At 41.1% G+C, this 20,092-nt stretch overlaps 1 protein-coding gene and 1 long non-coding RNA gene across 3 annotated transcripts in view; one reads left to right on the top strand and one right to left on the bottom strand.

The window, feature by feature from the left end:
- UBA6 (ubiquitin like modifier activating enzyme 6) overlaps positions 1-20,092 on the bottom strand; it is a 344,476-nt gene that overhangs the window by 287,930 nt on the left and 36,454 nt on the right. For both annotated transcript variants that reach the window (XR_012717326.1, XM_075283775.1), the window contains exons 24-32: positions 18,560-18,611; positions 17,064-17,127; positions 12,241-12,310; positions 9,845-9,916; positions 7,926-8,043; positions 7,520-7,713; positions 5,470-5,597; positions 3,310-3,397; positions 1,867-1,961 (exon numbers count right to left, since the gene is read on the bottom strand). Coding sequence is in view for 1 of the 2 variants with exons in the window: in XM_075283775.1 (XP_075139876.1) it covers positions 1,867-1,961; positions 3,310-3,397; positions 5,470-5,597; positions 7,520-7,713; positions 7,926-8,043; positions 9,845-9,916; positions 12,241-12,310; positions 17,064-17,127; positions 18,560-18,611 (881 nt within the window). In the remaining variant the exon portion in view is untranslated. The remainder of the gene's footprint in view (positions 1-1,866; positions 1,962-3,309; positions 3,398-5,469; positions 5,598-7,519; positions 7,714-7,925; positions 8,044-9,844; positions 9,917-12,240; positions 12,311-17,063; positions 17,128-18,559; positions 18,612-20,092) is intronic.
- The window catches only part of LOC142216375 (uncharacterized), a 72,993-nt gene continuing 69,418 nt past the window's right edge, over positions 16,518-20,092 (top strand). The window contains exon 1 of the long non-coding RNA XR_012717342.1: positions 16,518-16,743. This is a non-coding gene — a long non-coding RNA (uncharacterized LOC142216375). The remainder of the gene's footprint in view (positions 16,744-20,092) is intronic.

Here is a 20,092-nt window from a genome sequence, read left to right as displayed (position 1 = left end):
CACCTCTAATGAGGCGGCAGCCTCCGGAGGGGGCAGCAGCTAGATTTTTTTTTTCTCTAAACTAGCTCGGCTTGTTTTCAGAGCGGCCCTCTTCTGTGCTCTGCGGCGTCATCATGCCACCTGTGCTGAGATGCAGACGTCTTATTGCTGGGTGAAGTGCAGAGGTGGCGGTGGCAGCAGTGACAAGGTCGGCAAGTAACATACTTTTTTTTTTTTTTTTTTATAATAGGCCGCTATATGTTGGATTATCCCCAGCAGGTAGCAGCCTATTTACCTAACTCCCCAAGCCTGCTCATTGCCACCCCCTGTTTCCCCCCTCTGCTGTATGAAGGGAAGGGGAGGGGGGGGGGGCTGTGAGCAGGCCGCGAACCCATTATCACTATTATTATACTCGGGGGAAATCCGATGTTAATCCTAGCAGGCTTCGGGCCTGTATGGTAGTGTCCCAGACGTCATGTGGTCTGGTAAATTACCATATTGGCCTGAAGCCTGTGCTAGTAGTAACAGTACCCTCCCAGTATTCAGTATTACTGCATTTGTATGACCATGTGTGCTGTTTGTTAAAGGGGCTCTATCAGCAAAATCATGCTGATAGAGCCCCACATATGCGTGCATAGCCTTTAAAAAGGCTATTCAGGCACTGTAAAAGTTAAATTAAGCTACCCCCCCCCGTTTTAAAATAATAACTTAAAAAAGAATGTTCTCTACTTACGGAACGTGCACGCTGGGCGGGCATTCTGGGTGTGTCTTCATCTTCTTCCCCGCCTCTTCTTCCTCTGACGTCTTCGGGTCCCGTCCTCCTCCGGCGCTTGCTCGCGGACACTGATAAAAAAAAAAAAAATAGCCCGGGCGCATGCGCAGTAGCCGTAGTAGAAGCCGCGTGCTACTGCGCATGCGCCCGGGCTATTTTTTTTTTTTTTATCAGTGTCCGCGAGCAAGCGCCGGAGGAGGACGGGACCCGAAGACGTCAGAGGAAGAAGAGGCGGGGAAGAAGATGAAGACACACCCAGAATGCCCGCCCAGCGTGCACGTTCCGTAAGTAGAGAACATTCTTTTTTAAGTTATTATTTTAAAACGGGGGGGGTAGCTTAATTTAACTTTTACAGTGCCTGAATAGCCTTTTTAAAGGCTATGCACGCATATGTGGGGCTCTATCAGCATGATTTTGCTGATAGAGCCCCTTTAAGGAGTTTGAGTCGAAGTAGGAGTTGGGCTATGGTAAAAATAAGGAGTCTGAATCAGTGCTTTAGCCTACTGACTCTAGACCTTACAACATTTTTTTAATGTATTCCTTTAGTCAGAGAAGGTAATTTTACATATTATATTTGAAACAAACTTTGCATAACATTGATAGTACAGTGTGAGTACATTGGGAATAACAATTATTGGCCATTACATGATTTCTATTGTATTTGTATTCTTGATAGGTTTTATCTGTAGTATGCATCTCTCTCACTGAGCTGTTGGGTATAGAGTAGCTGCCATAGTGAAAATATAATCAGTTACATCCAAAACCCAGACAGATGTTACTTTCTACCACAACTAAGACCCCATGCACATGAATGTGTGCTTTGTCAGTGTGCTGACATTTTCTATGGCCCCATAGACACCCTTATTTATTATCATGTAGCGGGCTGTGAGCCTGGGCCAAAACTCAGGACAGGTGTTATACCTGTCAGTTTTTCTGGATGAAATGAATGGGTCAATGGAGGGCATGGATATCATCTATGTGCTGCCCATGCAGTTTTCCTGACAGATCTATCGAGGGGTTCAAATTAAAATCTCTGTTTTTAGTGTGATTATGTGCCCATTTTTAATGCCTTGTTGGAAAACTAAATTGTTATTTTTGGCCAGAACAATACTTACGTAAGTTTCAGTCTTTTTGCATGACCGGGCATAACTGGGATGTACAACATTTTGACTCCTTGCACCACCATTGTTGGTTCTATTCCATACTGCTCCTGTGAAAAATGCATACTGCCATTTACAATGATTTTACACAAACATGAAGACATTTCAATTTATCCCCTATAATTTAGTTCCATTTAAAAAAAAAATAAATAAAAAAAATTAAAAAATGTAATTTCCATAGTACAGCACTCTGCTATCTCTCATGTTCTCACTGAAATGAATGGAGTGGTGTGAATGCTGCCCAACCATTGTGAATGAAGCAAGGGTTGGACAGCATATGCACCTCTCTATTCATTTCAATGAGCATTCCGGAGATAACCAAGCACAGTACTTAGGTTCTCCAGTGCTCCCACTGAAATGAATGGAGCAGTGTGCCCATTTGCCCAACCACCACTCAACCAGTGCGCCATTTAGAATAGGCCAAATATCCCTGTCCTCCTAATCAGTGGGGCCTTCACAGCCATGGTTACAGGACCCCCTTCTATTAAATCCAAATGCCCTAATAGGACAAATGGACAGGGTCTGTCTGTATGTATTACACTTTAATACCAAGTTATGTAACCTTCTACTATACTTTTTGTATCAATTCATCGATATTTTTAAAAACCTGTTTGGTGCAAATGAATGGAAAATTTCAGTTACCTCCAAAACCCATACAGATGTTATTTTGTATCACAACTAAGACTCCATGCACACAAATGGATTATTATTATTTATTAGTGTGTGAGCCGTATTTTTAAAGGCTAACACACCATCACATTATTATTTTCTATGGCCCCATAAACAGGCTTGTGTATTATCAGGGGTTTGTGTAAGGGGCTGTCAGCTTGGTCCAAAATTTACGACAGGTCATATTCCTATCAGTTTTAGTGGCCAAAGCTCACTGCATGAAATGAAGGTTTGTAGAGGGCATGGATAACATATGGACATCATCCATGTGCTTCCCAAGCTCTTTTCCCTCGGACCAGTAGATGAGGCTTTTGGTCTGATTATGTGCCTATTTGTACTGTCTTGTAGGAAAACTATATTGTTGTTATTTTTGGCTAGAACAATACCTATGCATATTTGTCTTTATGCATGACCTGACAAAACTTGGATATACAACACTGTTGGTTCTATTACATATTGTTCCTTTGAAAAATACTGTCATCATCTATACGATTCCCATTCAGCTTTCCCATGGACCCCTGGATTCCCATGTTTGTCTACTTTAGCCTAAGACTAAGTTCACATCTGCACTTGTACTTTGGATTTCTGTTTCATCACATAAACAGAAAACTTAAAATAACTGCAGTGCCAGGTCTGTTAGTTAACAACACGAGTTGTACACAAGTGACCTCATCGACTAGAATGGGGTCCATCATAATGTGTAATTTTACCAGCAAAAAGTGGTCTTACTTTAACAGCATTGATAAAGTCCAAAAGTGTAAAGTCTTCCTTGCCATAGATTGTCCATCTGTCCCAGATAGTAAAGGAAATGCCGTTTCTACAATACACATAATATTCAAATTTTTATTAGAAACAACTTATTAAATAATAAACACTTTTAATTTGTTTTACTCCACTCAAAACGTCCAAAGATAAAACTGACTGAACATGGGAGAATTTAAATTATTATTTTAAAGGGAACCTGTCATATGGAAAATGCAGTGTAATCTGTGAGCAGGACAATATAGAGCAGTATAATATATAGATTTGGCTTCAGTATATAGTGTAATTTATCTGCTGAAAACTCTGATCTTACTATGCCGAGGAGGCAGCCCTATCAGCGACTGACAGCCATCTGTGTGCGCAGTCATAGAGGGGCGGCTGTCCGTTACTGACAGGAACGCATCCTTGACTTCTCAACATAGAAAGAGCAGAGATTTAAATAAACAAGTTCTACAAAGTCTATTCTAGAAATCTGATCCTTAATCGTTCAGCAACCCTTGTTCTATAAACATTCGGCCTACAGATCACACTGGAGATTACATGTCACAGTGTTATATGAAGCAATAGACTGGAATTACCCCCATCTGTGTTGTAGTTGAAGATTAACCTAATGTCTACTACTGCTCTTATTGTCAGTGCTCCTGTGCCTAGCACCAACTCTGTTTAATCCTGTTGGCAGCGTTCCTGCCTATTAAAGCACGCACTTGGTACTGAACAGGTGACACATTTTCTCATGTTAGAGTTTAACTTAGGGGTGTAGCCATTATTATCTGAGGTATGTAAGGTTCTGTATGACAAGAACTCATTGTCAGTTCAGACCAGGCGTACACATTTTAGATGCAACCACTATTATCTCAGAAGGTTGCAGAAATAAGACAGATAAACTAATACTACAACAGTACACAGCATGCGTTACACATTTCTGCAATGAAAAGTTGCATGCAGTTGTTCAGTAAAGCTAGGTTTACGGGGTGTTTTTATACTGGAGAACTGCAGTAATGTGTACCTCTCACCTGTATGCCAACAGCCAGTCCACCAGCGAATTCCCATCTAATGGATCTTATCATACGGGTGAGATTCATAGTAACCGATGCTACACATTACTATAATTAAAAACCGCATGCAGTTCTTCAACAAAAAAAGCGCAGTGTACACCCCGCCTCAGACATCACAGTCTTAGGCTGGTTGCAGACAACTGTGCTGCAATTGGCCTGCTGTGGTTTAAAAGCCCGGGCTGCACACTGGGATGTCCCCGTGTGTGGCCCGCGCACAAGCCGTGCTTCCGCGGTTCCTTTCATTAAATGAATAGGAGCTATGAAAGCACAGGTCGCAAAATAGGACATGTCCTATCTGACACGGCCCAGACTGTCGGGCTGCACACAGGACCGTGAAAATTATGGTTGTGTGTGTGGGCCCCTAGAAAAGAATGGGTCAGTGTGAAATACATGGATAACACATTGACACACAGCAAGGTTGTCTGGAAAATGAGGCATAGTTTAAGGCTGGTTGCAAAGTGTCTAATGTGGTTTGAAGAGCTTAAGTACTTTAACACTATTTAGTCCAGAGGTCAGCAACCTCTGACACTCCAGCGGTGTGAAACTACAACTCCCAACATGCTACACATACATTTATGGAAGCTCCAAAAACAGCAGAATACATGCTGGGAGCTGTAGTTCTACAGTAGCTGGACTGCTGAAGGATGTGTATCCCTGGGCTAGTTGTTGTATCCCTGGGCTAATCCTGTTTTGCTTACAGCTTTGCATACTAAACCAGCCTCCTGTTGGAGGTAGACTGTTCGAAAGTGTCTAAAACACATAGAAAATGAGGTGTAAAGCATGAATGCCACTTTCCTGGTGCAAATTCTGCCACACCCTGGCGTATTTATATCTGTCGCATGTTTAACTTCACCAAAATCTCATACATCCATGTGCTGATTTTGTGCAAGGGGCAACTTTATTGCCAGAAGAAACAGTCCACAAATACTAAATTCATATGTTCCACTGTCATAACATAGAACTAGGTTTAACAAGTCCATAGCATTTCTCTCAGCACAATACACATAACACGTACAGGGAAATCTTTACTAGAATGAGGAAACGGATGAAAGACCTGATGTGTACTTTGTACCTGATCTGGGTTCTTTTCACTTCAGCAGTCTCCGTAAATACTATGATGGGAATCGCTAGATTGAAGAAACAGTTTTTGTAAGCCTCAAATGGATGTCCTCCTACAACTTTAATCATCTCCAGTGCAACCTGCAAAAGTAAAGTCAAATACCAACTTAACCAACATCTCACTTTTCCTCCTCCCAAGGGGTCATCTATAACTAAAAAAAAAAAGACCATTTCTTACAGCAAATGGCACCACACTTATCCATGGGCTGTGTTTGGTATTGCAGCTAATTCACATAAACAGGATTGGGCTGCAGTACCAGAGATAGCTGCTGGTTCAGAAAAGCCACTGTGTCAGTGGAAACAATGGAAAAGAATGCAGCACTTGTTTGCTGAGCAAATTGTTGAGGGTCTTCAGATTCTATACACGCACTATGGATAGGCCATGAGTGGTTATGTCACAACCACCACCACTTACACTTGTTATTGCCATATAAAAGAGAAATGCCTAATATAAGTAATGAGGTTTTTGAGAAGAACACTTATTAGGATTTGAAATATTGGACACTGTGTGAATAGGTGCAAACTAAAGAAAAGACAAAAGTAAGGTCATTCACATGACAGTATTCTGATCAGGAATGGAACCAAAAAAAGGAAGAGGTGCAAAACGTTCCATTAGACCTCATGCACACGAACAGATGGGGGGGTTGACTTCCATTAAACATACACTTATATGGATGCATACAATATATTCTGATCTGATGACACAGAGCAGGAACTAAATGTAATATTGCATGCCCCCCCAAGGAGAGATGCATACAGCCTTAGAGCTAGTTCACACAGGGCAAAATGGTCAGGATTTTGATGTGGAATCTGCATCAAAATCCTGCCACCTCCAATTGAAATCAATGGGAGCCGGTCATTTCCTTTTTCCACGAGCAGATTGTTCCCGCTCGCGGAAAAAAGAAGCGAGCTGCCCTTTCTTCAGGCGGATTCCGCTGCTGATTCCACCTCGAAACACCACCCCCATTCATTTGGGCCTAATCTAGAGCGGAAAGCCATGACGGGATGCCGATACACTGCACTGGCATTCCATCGCGAATGTGTTCACGTGGAACCCTGTGTGAACTAGCTCTTATAGCGTTTCTCTGTTTAGGTTCTACTCCTAGTTTTGGTTTATAAATACTGATGCAAAATACAAACTAAATATTGACCATATGAACAAGGCGTACAAACTGGTGTCACGCAATCTTTTTGCGGCAGTTTTGCTTAGTTTGCCTTGCACCAGAGACAGAAGTGGATACAGAGAAGTACTGTATAAGAAAGGAGAAGTAAAGTATAATTGCTTTATATTTCCCATTTCCTTTAAATCCACTTCAGACAAAAACTTCAGCAAAAACAGACACAAACACTTTATGATACCACGGTGCAGAAACACAGCAGCCACAAAAAAAAATAAAAAATATAATCTCATGCACTGAATGGTGAAAAAGAACAGAGCTGAAGAAAAGCTTTGATAATTTTAGCTGTGGAATTGCAAGCATTGTCCCTATAGATAGGGGGAAAAACTCAAATGAAAAAACTAAAGCCGAGTTCACACAGCGGTTTTTGGTCCGTATTTTGACAAGGAACCCGCCTCAGAATCCAAAAAACGCCTCACATTGACTTCATTGGGAGCCGTTGACTTTTTTTTTTTTTCCACTAGTGTTTTTTTGCCGCTTATGGAAAGAAGTGAGCTGCCCTATCTTGCCCTGGATTCCGCGGTGGGATTCATCTCAGTGTCCACAGCGCGACACTCCCTCCTGACTAGGCCCATTCATTTGGGCCTAATCCGGAGCAGAATGCCATGCCATGCCTGAATGCCGATGCACTGCACTGGCATCCAGTTGCAGCTAGCCATATTATGGACTGGATTCTGAGTCCAAATCCGGTCCAAAACACCCCATGTGAACTCAGCCTAACACTTTTTACTTATTTTTTTTCCTGATGCTTTATTTAATGCAATTCACTATGCAGTCCTTAGCCTTAAACAGATTTTTGTTACAGGTTAACAGATTCTTACTAACCAGACCAGATACAGCGGCTGTAGCTGTGGCTATAGCTGGAATAATTTTCCCAGCGATGCGCTTGGTCTTCAGTCTGTCGGCCGCTTCAATGTTATACATTTTTGCTCTCAAGTTGGAAGCTGCTGTGATAAAGTTGATATGTTCATTGCCATCATCATCCTTTTCAAAGGATAGCATCTTCATTTGAAGGTCGTCTACAAGGACAAAAACATTGGAAAAGGAAAGCAATTACTAATCATATAAGTAAATCATTACTCTGTATAATTATAACTGGTCAGGCATCTATGACAAATTGCCCCTGGATGAAGGAGGGGAAACAATAGGCGATCAATGAGAAAGGAGTTCTAGAGGTCAGTAGTTCACATGTTATCGCAAGATTACTTCTATCTGGGATTTTAGAACTCACCTGCTGTGGTTTGGCCCTCTTCAATGACTCTTTCTAACTGCATTACAGCTAGCCTTTCATCTTCACTACTCACTGGGATTTGGTCAGGCTTCTTTGCATTTTCATCTGTTTCTACAATCTATTGGTGAGAAAAACACAAACACAGTGAAAAATAAGACTTCACATCCAAGCATATTTCTGAAGCACAGCTTTATTGTAGGTTTTTTTTTCTCCCTTCTGGCGAAAAAGTATATTTATTATCTGCCTTGTAATATCATTTTAGGTAATGCAGGAAAAAAAAATGCCTTTTATTACTAGTAAGTAGAATATTATTGGAGGCCCCTGTTAAAGGGTTCTCTAGAAGACAACAAAAGAAGCAAAGTCAGTCACGATATAGTAGTGGGAAATGCAAACTGCTCTCATTCAGCGCAAAGTTTCACGCTTGAGAGGGTAAATCTTAACAGTTTTTGAAAACTCTCACATACAAGCAGGAGAATTAGAAAATGTAACCTATAAACTACTATTCTAATGATTTAATATGGGCGCGGCATTGGATCACATAATGCATCAATAAGCAATGTCACTGGTGTGTCAATCATGTGAACAGGTTAAGGGGGTTGGCCACAATCTTTTTTTTTTTTTTTTTTTTTTTTTTTTTCTTTTAGGCCTTGGAAGGTGAATAGAAAAAAAAAAAAAAAAAAAATCTCACTTGTTCCTGATGCCTCCCAGCACAATACAGTCCTGCAGCTTCATTGTTTTCTTCTGGCGGAGGTCCTTGCTAGACATGACTGCTGAGGTCAATCTACTTATGACGTCCCTTGTCCTTTGCTAAGGCTGCTGATTGGCCTCCGTTGTCCAAGTGACTGTGGAGGCCAACCAGTGGCCTAAGGAAAGAGAAACGTGACAACACAGTTGGAGAGGACTACCGGCAAAAGAAGACAGCAAAGCAGCAGGCGAGGACCAAACTGGGAGGCACTGGAGCATCTGTTGAAAATAAGTGCCTGCTTGGATTAACTCAGTGTGCATGTTTATGGGGAAGAGGTGGATGGGAGAAATACCTGATGGTTTAAAGCTACTAAAGGGGCTCTATCATTGGGAAAAGTAATTTTTAACTAATCACATCCTTGCATAGCCTTTAGAAAGTCTATTCCACACCTACCTTTAGTATGGTAGGTGTGGAATTCAGTGGTTTTTGAATAAGTCCGTTTTTATTCATATGCTAATTAGACTGGGTGCGCCATCCTGCACCCTCTTTGCTATTGTTTCCTATGGGTGTATACAGAACAGGCTGCTGCTGATGATAACTCAGCTTCCTGTTTGCACACACACATAGGAGATAATAGCAGAGGCGCGTGCTGCTGGGAACTTCCTGTGCTGGCTGGAAGCTAATTAGCATATGAATAAAAATGGACTTATTCAACAACCACTGAGGCAATTTACATACTAAAGGTAGGTGTGGAATAGCCTTTCTAAAGCCTATGCAAGGATGTGATTAGTTAAAAATGACTTTTCCCAATGATAGAGCCCCTTTAATAGAGGTTAACTGGCACCATTAGCTGCTGAATAAAGTTGCCTAAAGAGACTGTCAGCAGGAACATCTGTTTCAGACTAAAGGACAGTACATTCTAGGGTGGCTTCTACACTTTCCAAAGGTGCCTTTCTTATTCTGTATTACATCTTCGCTTTCATAAATTTCAGGATTTTATTCTTAGGCAAATTAGTAGAGAGTACAGAGCCAAGCCCTGCAAGAAAAAAAAGCCCTTTTCAGTTAATTTGGTAAATAATAAACCACTGATTTTCATAAAAATGGAGCTGCAGTGCAGAAGAAGAAAGCTAACATTAGAAAATATAGAAGCTGCTTTACAAGATACTGTCATTATCTGATAATTTTCAAGGCGGACAAACTCCCTTTAATCTGTAAGCAGAATAAATGAATGTACCTTGTTTGACGGTGTAAAATCTTTTATGTTCACTCCAGATATTGCTTTCTTTATCATGTCCAATGACAAATCCTGGAAGCATACGAACAGTAAAGACATAGTTAAATATCATTGTAAAAGACACTAGAATACACAATATATACTACACATGTAGAGAAAACGATATATTCTACTTTTTGAATACTTTTATAACGTCAAAAGATTTCGCAGCTATTGTTGGTGTGGACAAGATGATCAGTCCATCAAAGGGAGTCTGCCACGTGATCTATGACAGACTCCCTGAAACAATACCAAACTATATGGAATGCCTGCAATACCCATCACGTCCTCCAGAAATTCTGATCTCTCTGTGCTACATTTTATTGTACAGGGTATCATCATGCTTGGAGATCAGCAAAAAAGTGAATTTTGTGCAAATGAAGGCAAGATTCAGAAAAATAAAAAAGGTTGCTTGTGAGACTGCCCTTTAATACGTAGTAGGGCTGTTTGCATCGCTGTTTTTCTACTGGTTTCCTTGAATGGGAATAAAAATCTTGCATGGGCCCTCCTCTTTCAGCTTGTAAATCCCTGCGCTTTTAAGACTTCCAAGCTAATGTTGACATAGCCCCAGACTTTACTGGTTCACAATGTAGAGTAAAAATTGTAGAGTGTAGCCCTAAATCCGTACTCTGAAGTTCACAAAACCTGGAGGGATATCTTAACCACTCACAAAGAGACTCACAAAGCATTCTGTAGTGTCATTGAACTGTACATGTGTCCAGCAATACTGACACTTGCTTAAAGTCATGTTATTATGCAGTTCTATGTCCTCTCTCCACGTTTCAGAAGTTAGTTTCAGTTAGTATAGCTTTAAAACACGCCATACTTCAATGAAAAATAGCAAAGATGACAAAAAAAGCTTCCATTATTTTAATTTTTTTTACATTAGTGAACACAGATAGACGATGGTGCATCTGCATCAGACATATCGTTGTTAAAGTCTGTTGCTCTCATCCTATAACCTATTAAAGCAAAGGACATTTATACCAGTAGCGTGAACCCATCCTTATGTACATGTGATAAGTACTCTTTGAAGAAGTCTTTGATCATGGATGGCCATAGTCTTTAAATATAAAATTACTCGATAGACTGTTTATAGAGAGACTGTCACCAAGACAGCCATGTTTTAATGGGAGAATCACCTCTACAAGGTTCTGGGCTTATTGATCTACCTAATTTCCTGATGACAGACTTAGGGTGCATTCACACGGAGTAACGTGCCGCGTGACCTGGCACGTATACGCCGTGTGAGATTTTGAGCGCCGTATACGCTCCCATTGATTTCAATGGGAGCCTGGATCGTATACGCCGCGTTATTTTGCGGCCATGATTTTGCGGCCGCAAAATAACGCGGCGTATACGATCCAGGCTCCCATTGAAATCAATGGGAGCGTATACGGCGCTCAAAATTTCACACGGCGTATATGTGCCAGGTCAAGCGGCACGTTACTCCGTGTGAATGCACCATAACATATTCCCTAAGAAAAACAAGCCTGCATGTGCTGCCGCTTTAAAGAGGACCTATCACCACCATCAGTTCCAGCATCTAGCCATTGATTTGGACACAGTTGGAGTTTTTTCTCTCTAGCCTTACAGTTCCCAAGCAGTCAATGCTGTTATTTTGGTGCTTCATGTGCCATTTATATTCTGTACTGTCAGGAGGACGGTGTCAAGCAGGAGCAGACAAAGGGGTGTGATTCTGAGCTCTGATACTGGCTTCCTCTGATTGGAGCTCTGAATCACACACCCCCTGCCTGACACTGCCCTTCTGACATTATAGAGAAGAAATAGCACATCAGACACCAAAACTAACTGCGGTTGTTACTCAGAGAGGCTGGAGAAAAAAAATCCAACTATTCTGGAATCAGTGTAGCAGAGACTACTAACAGATACTAAGAACTTGAATTGGTGGAGGTGGTGAAAGGTCCTTTTTATGTGCAACCTCTGTGCAATTTTAACTTCCTGCTTGGCTGCCTAGCTGAACATGACCTTGTTCTAAGCACATGCTTGCTTGTTTTTCATAGATAATCTGTAGATAATAGAAATATTTCAGCAGTCTCATGAGGTGTTTATGCTCCATTTTCAATATCAGACTCTGTGAATGTGATATTTTCATGTGTATGTAAAAACATTTATAATCAAATCCAGCTAAACCCCAATCATCGCTCCCTGACATTTTCTCCACACGCACAGCTTCTATCACTGCTTTAGCAAGAACATATACAGCGCAGTAAAAAAATAAATAAAAAAAAATTAAATAAATAAATGACAAAATGAAAAATGAAGCACAAATTGGACAACTAAATAGAAAGAAAATAGATTCTTTAAGCCCCCAATGATTTGGAAGAGCACTTTACCTTTTCAGTAAACTTGATGCTATAAACTTCTGCATACAATTTGGCTGCACTGAGTATAAAGCTGAAATGTCTAGGCAAACAATACAGTTAGAACATTTTGTGAGCAATCATACTGATATTGCAGTTAAAATGGCAGAAATTCTACACAACAATTAGCTACAGCATTAAAACGTTCTGATCTGGGAAGATGGCTGATACAAGACCAAAGATCATTTAACCCCTTCCCTCTGCAACAATTTATCCTAGTCTTATGGGTTTTGGTTTTAAGTTTACATATATATCAATCATAAAATAAATCTTTTTATAGTCCCACCAAGGGGAAATTCAGTGTGTTACAGGAGCATAGATAATCCAATAATAATATCAAATACAAACTACAAGTACAAAAAAAACTCCATGGTAGAGGCATTACAGTAACAGTAGGTACAGATAAAAGGTGAAGAAGATAATAAGAGGGATATCACAACTTCAGGATCTTTCAGTTCTCTGTATGGAATGATCTCCACTTAGCTCCATGTTGGTTGTACAGCCTAACCATAGCAGGGAAGAAAGACTTCTGATAGCGATCCTTCTCACACTTGGAGTGAAGCAGTCGGTCACTGACAATACTGCCCAGTGCTATCACTCATGCTTGGGATGGGAGTTGTTCTCTAGCATGGAGCTCACCACCGACAGTATCCTTCTGTCACCCACTTGCCGAGGGTCAAGGGGGCTTCCCCAGGACAGAGCTGGCCCTTCTAATCAGCCTGTCAAGTCTATTTCTATCCCTGGCTGGTATGCTACTCCCCCCAAGCAGGCCACTCTGAAGATGGCGGCTGATGCTACTACAGAGTTGAAAAAGGTCCTATGAAGTGCCCCCTGGACTCATATATACAGTACAGAACAAAAGTTTGGACACACCTTCTCATTCAAAGAGTTTTTTTATATTTTCATGACTATGAAAATTGTAGATTCACACTGAAGGCATCAAAACTATGAATTAACACATGTGGAATTATATACTTAACAAAAAAGTGTGAAACCTGAAAATATGTCTTATATTCTAGGTTCTTCAAAGTAGCCACCTTTTTCTTTGATTACTGCTTTGCACACTCTTGGCATTCTCTTGATGAGCTTCAAGAGGTAGTCACCTGAAATTGTCTTCCAACAGTCTTGAAGGAGTTCCCAGAGATGCTTACCTTCTCGATTGGGTTCAGGTCTGGTGACTGTGGAGACCTGAACCCAATCAAGCCCCGTAGCACCCCATCACTTTCCTTCTTGTTCAAGTAGCCCTTACACAGCCTGGAGGTGTGTTTGCGGTCATTGTCCTGTTGAAAAATAAATGATGGTCCAACTAAACGCAAACCGGATGGAATAGCATGCCGCTGAAAGATGCTGTGGTAGCTGGTTCAGTATGCCTTCAATTTTGAATAAATTCCCAACAGTGTCACCAGCAAAGCACCCCCACACCATCACACCTCCATGCTTCATGGCAGGAACCAAGCATATAGCGTCCATCCGTTCACCTTTTCTGCATCGCACAAAGACACGGTGGTTGGAACCAAAGATCTCAAATTTGGACAAAGCACAGATTTCCACTGGTCTAATGTCCATTCCTTGTGTTCTTTAGCCCCAACAAGTCTCTTCTGCTTGTTGCCTGTCCTTAGCAGTGGTTTTCTAGCAGCTATTTTACCATGAAGGCCTGCTGCACAAAGTCTCCTCTTAACAGTTGTTGTAGAGATGTGTCTGCTGCTAGAACTCTGTGTGGCATTGACCTGGCCTCTAATCTGAGCTGCTGTTAACCTGCAATTTCTGAGGCTGGTGTCTCGGATGAACTTATCCTCCGCAGCAGAGGTGACTTTTGGTCTTCCTTTCCTGGGGCAGTCCTCATGTGAGCCAGTTTCTTTGTAGCGCTTGATAGTTTTTGCAACTGCACTTGGGGACACTTTCAAAGTTTTCCCAATTTTTTGGAGTGACTGAACTTCATTTCTTAAAGTAATGATGGCCACCCATTTTTCTTTACTTAGCTGCTTTTTTCTTGCCATAATACAAATTCTAACAGTCTATTCAGTAGGACTATCAGCTGTGTATCCACCTGACTTCTGCACAACACAACTGATGGTCCCAACCCCATTTATAAGGCAAGAAATCCCACTTATTAAACCTGACAGGTCACACCTCTGAAGTGAAAACCATTTCCGGTGACTACCTCTTGAAGCTCATCAAGAGAATGCCAAGAGTGTGCAAAGCAGTAATCAAAGCAAAAGGTGGCTACTTTGAAGAACCTAGAATATCCTACTAATATTATAAGTGTGAAAGTTTGTGTGTTTGGATGTTTGTGAGTTTGGATGTTTGTGAGTTTGGATGTTTGTTCCTCAATCACGTTAAAACGCCTGGACGGATTTGCGTGCAATTTTCCACAAACATAGTTTTCCCTTAGGATTGAGTCACAGGCTACTTTTGGTGCCACTAAACAACATGGCTTTCTAGCAGGAGACTCACAAAAGCAGGACTCCTAGCCCCAGCTATAGACTCACACACACCGCCTGGCATTTCCTGCCTCAACCTGCCTGCACACTCCCTGCACACTCCTTACTGTCACCTCAGGAGTAGCCCTCACTCTACTCACTCACATTTACATATAGCTTTCCACTATATTATCACTACATACACAATACAACACATCACATTGTCTGTATCACTACATACACAATACAACACATCACATTGTCTGTATCACTACATACACAATACAAAACATCACATTGTCTGTATCACTACATACACAATACAAAACATCACATTGTCTGTATCACTACATACACAATACAACACATCACATTGTCTGTACCATGACATACACAATACAACACATCACATTGTCTTTATCACTACATACACAATACAACACATCACATTGTCTGTATCACGACATACACAATACAACACATCACATTGTCTGTATCACGACATACACAATACAATACATCACATTGTCTGTATCACTACATACACAATACAACATCACTTTGTCTGTATCACTACATACACAATACAACACATCACATTGTCTGTATCACTACATACACAATACAACACATCACATTGTCTGTACCATGACATACACAATACAACACATCACATTGTCTGTATCACGACATACACAATACAACACATCACATTGTCTGTATCACTACATACACAATACAACACATCACATTGTCTGTATCACTACATACACAATACAACACATCACATTGTCTTTATCACTACATACACAATATAACACATCACATTTGCTAGCCCACCAAACTTTTTAAAAGCACTTTTACCGCTTCACACGTCTGTGTCCGCCCAATTCTCAAATCACCGCACACGAAGTCACGGGTAAAAGCTAGTAAGACATATTTTCAGTTGTTTCACACTTTTTTGTTAAGTATATACACTCACCGGCCACTTTATTAGGTACACCATGCTAGTAACAGGTTGGACCCCCTTTTGCCTTCAGAACTGCCTCAATTCTTTGTGGCATAGATTCAACAAGGTGCTGGAAGCATTCCTCAGAGATTTTGGTCCATATTGACATGATGGCATCACACAGTTGCCGCAGATTTGTCGGCTGCACATCCATGATGCGAATCTCCCGTTCTACCACATCCCAAAGATGCTCTATTGGATTGAGATCTGGTGACTGTGGAGGCCATTGGAGTACAGTGAACTCATTGTCATGTTCAAGAAACCAGTCTGAGATGATTCCAGCTTTATGACATGGCGCATTATCCTGCTGAAAGTAGCCATCAGATGTTGGGTACATTGTGGTCATAAAGGGATGGACATGGTCAGCAACAATACTCAGGTAGGCTTTGGCGTTGCAACGATGCTCAATTGGTACCAAGGGGCCCAAAGAGTGCCAAGAAAATATTCCCCACACCATGACACCACCACCACCAGCCTGAACCATGGATACAAGGCAGGATGGATCCATGCTTTCATGTTGTTGACGCCAAATTCTGACCCTACCATCCGAATGTCGCAGCAGAAATCGAGACTCATCAGACCAGGCAACGTTTTTCCAATCTTCAATTGTCCAATTTCGATGAGCTTGTGCAAATTGTAGCCTCAATTTCCTGTTCTTAGCTGAAAGGAGTGGCACCCGGTGTGGTCTTCTGCTGCTGTAGCCCATCTGCCTCAAAGTTCGACGTACTGTGCGTTCAGAGATGCTCTTCTGGCTACCTTGGTTGTAACGGGTGGCTATTTTAGTCACTGTTGCCTTTCTATCAGTTTCTGAAATACTCAGACCAGCCCTTCTGGCACCAACAACCATGCCACGTTCAAAGGCACTCAAATCACCTTTCTTCCCCATACTGATGCTCGGTTTGAACTGCAGGAGGTTGTCTTGACCATGTCTACATGCCTAAATGCACTGAGTTGCCGCCATGTGATTGGCTGATTAGAAATTAAGTGTTAACGAGCAGTTGGACAGGTGTACCTAATAAAGTGGCCGGTGAGTGTAATTCCACATGTGTTAATTCATAGTTTTGATGCCTTCAGTGTGAATCTACAATTTTCATAGTCATAAAAATACAGAAAACTCTGAATGGGAAGGTGTGTCCAAACTTTTGGTCTGTACTGTGTGTGTATATATATTTTTAAACTCTTTAGACCATCTTGGGTTGCGGAACGCTAACGCATTGCAGTATAATGTAAAATCCATACAGTTCTATTACAGGCTGCCTGAGACATTATACGGTATTATAACTATACTATGCACTTCTATTTAAGCCCAATGTATATAATATATAGAGACTCTTCCACATACAAAAATTAACAAAATATATACTTACAATGGATCCTGTATATCAAATTCTATTGGAGTAGGTGGTCGCTTTGGTGACTGCCAAAAAAAGCCTAGAAATAAAAAAAATAAAAAAAATAAAAAAAAAAATGCCTTTTAACCTATTCACATGAGGCATTATAGAAGTATGTTGATCTGAATGAGACAGAACAGTAACTAGTCTGGACATATGGCAAATTTATTACAGAAAGTGGGACGCACTCTCAAAAGTGCAGTCCAAAATTAACATAACATACACAATATGGAGTATAGTAAGCACTGAATTCAGGCGTTTTTCAGTTGTGTTGTCATAGGTGTTACGGCGTGGCACTGTAACATGAGGACACCATTGTGAAATTTCATCTCTTCTAGATATGTCAGTCAATTGTAAGTGGTATAATTGAAAAGTGGAAGTGTTTAGGAACAACTCGTAGTTACAGAGCACCAAGTGCTGAGGGACAGTGCATAAATATCACCAATGCTTAGTGGGCTCAATAACTGGCATTAACATCAGCCCCAAAACCGCAAACTTCATAACACGGGGGAGCAGCTGAATGCAAGCCTTACATCACCAAGCATTGGAAGGAGTGGTATAAAGCACACCGTCATAGGACTCTGGAGCAGTGGAAATGTACTGTAGGGAGTGATGAATGAATACATCTCTATCTGGCGGATTGATGGATGGATTATGGTTTGGTTAATGCTTGGAGACCCCCTCAAGCCCGAGTGAGGGAAAATCTTAATACTTCATCATTCTAAGACATGATAGACAACTGTACGCTTCCAACTTTGTGCAAACAGTTTGGAGAAGGCCATTTTCTGTTGGCAGTGCATGTAGCAAGAAGGGATCAACTCCATATTAAAAACTATGGATTTAATAAAATCTCTTGTAGTTGTAACGTGTAGATATCCCAATGGTTGTGTTCATATAGTGTAGTTGCCATCATAATAATCTTTCAGTCTGCAACTGAAATGCTGCAATCCTTGAATAACATTAAAGCTTGGTATAGTTAAATGTGTATGTTTCCTCTAGATAAGCATTTTTCCCTTAACATAAAATATCGACATGACCTATCTTCAGAAGGATTCTGCCTGGAAAAACTCATTGAAATCAATGGGAGACAGAAAGAACAAAGCTCCTTTTTTTTGCCGCTGTTTTTGAAAGTGAATATTCCAGATCCAAACAATGTGCTGGAGTAAAATACCACATCAAATGCATCAGATTTATATATAAATACAAACAAACTCCCCCCCCCCCCAAAAAAAAAAAAACAAAACAAAAACACAACACCCCCCCCCCCCCCCAAATTCCAGACGCTGATTTTTTTTTAGCCTGTAAAAAAAACTCCATGTGAACATACCCATGATGTTCCACAAATGAGAGCTGACATAAGTTATTTTGAAGATCGAAAGCATTTAGTTGAAATATTTTACAAAATGACATCCAACAGTTATAAGGAAAACAATTGTATGACCATTTTATTATTGTTATTAGCGGGTACTTACTGCCATCTTTTAACCGAGTGTCAAGAGGGAATGAATGCAATAACTGTTGAGCCTATGAAATAAAAATAGAGAATAGAACTGAATAAAAGTATAATCTCAATGATCAGCGGACAGACATTCTTATTTACAATTACTAGTTTGTTTGACTTCCCAACAAATTTTTTCCAAAAGACAAAAAAAATTACAATTCTGTTTTTTTTTTTTTGAGAAATTTTTGAAATTACAGCTGGAACAGCATCAAATCTGCATGCATTTTATGTTGTTGCAGTTTTTCTGAAATTGTAACTGCATCACAACTGTGTCATGTGAATGCATCCTCTAAGTTACACCATCCTTTACTTTCCACCCAGCACAGACAAAAAACAGTCACCTGCTACCATCACCAAGCAAACTTAATGGCCCCACATGGTATCATGCTCCCCAGTGATCCACCACACAGTACATGCTTCATAGTGGCCCTCAGACAACTAATAATGCTCCCCACTGACTCCCAGACAGCAAATAATGCTCCAAACTGGCCCCAGGCAAGTAGTAATACTCTCCAATGGTCCCCAGGCAAGTAGTAATGTCCCCTGTGAACTTCAGACAAGTAATGTCCCCCAGTGGTCCTAGAACCTAATAATGCTCCCCACTGGCCCTCAGACACCTCATAATGTTCCCCAGTGGCCCTCAGAAATCAAGTGTTTCCAAGTCACCCCAGAATACTAAGTAAGGTTCTCCAGTAACCCCAAACAAGTAATAATGCCTCCAGTGGCACCTGATTGTAACCAGACAAGTAATAATGTCCCCAGTGACCCCCAGGCAAGTGAAGTCTTCCAGTCACCCCCTCAAAACTAGTAATGTCCCCCAAGTGGCACAACTAACAATGTCTTCTAGTGGCCCCACACCGTAGTTGTGTTATATAAATAAAACAACAAAACAAACAACCACCACTTAGCCATCATCGGTCCCTGACGCTCTGTGATCCTCTTCCTCTGCAGATTGATGCAGCAAGCATCACTAGCTGATGCATGTGCAATAGAGCAGGAAAAAGTCCTGCTGCTCCATTCTATTCAACTAAATCGGCATCCTAAGAATGCCGATGTAGTTAAAAGGATGCATGAGGCCATTTCCCCACTAGATTGTGCTGCGGCACCCCAGTTGGCAATCATTTATTAATTTTTTAATTTCTTTATTATTTAATGTTTTTATTTCTCACTTATTTCACTGGGGGACACAGCACCATGGGTATAGGCCAGGCCACTAGTGGTAGCAAAATATGTTGGCTCCTCCTCTAGGCTATATCCTCTCCACGGACACTGTGCTAGTCAATTTTGACCTAGTGTCCATAGGAGGGAGATACGACCCAAATATGGCCCTTTTGTCTTACATTGTTTTTATTTTTTTCTTTTCTTTCAGGTGCAGAATGGTCTTCACCTTTTACGCTACACTCGTCATGCCACTAGCGGGTGCAGTGCTCTGCAAAAGACTGCCTTGCCAGCCACCGGTCTCCAAATCGGAGAACAGAATGCCGGTGAGCCCACTCCCACGAGT

Source organism: Leptodactylus fuscus, chromosome 1 (assembly GCF_031893055.1).
Source record: "Leptodactylus fuscus isolate aLepFus1 chromosome 1, aLepFus1.hap2, whole genome shotgun sequence".
NCBI classification, from domain to species: domain Eukaryota; kingdom Metazoa; phylum Chordata; class Amphibia; order Anura; family Leptodactylidae; genus Leptodactylus; species Leptodactylus fuscus.
Note: the sequence above shows the minus strand (reverse complement) of the source record. Positions and strands in the feature narration are given on the sequence as shown.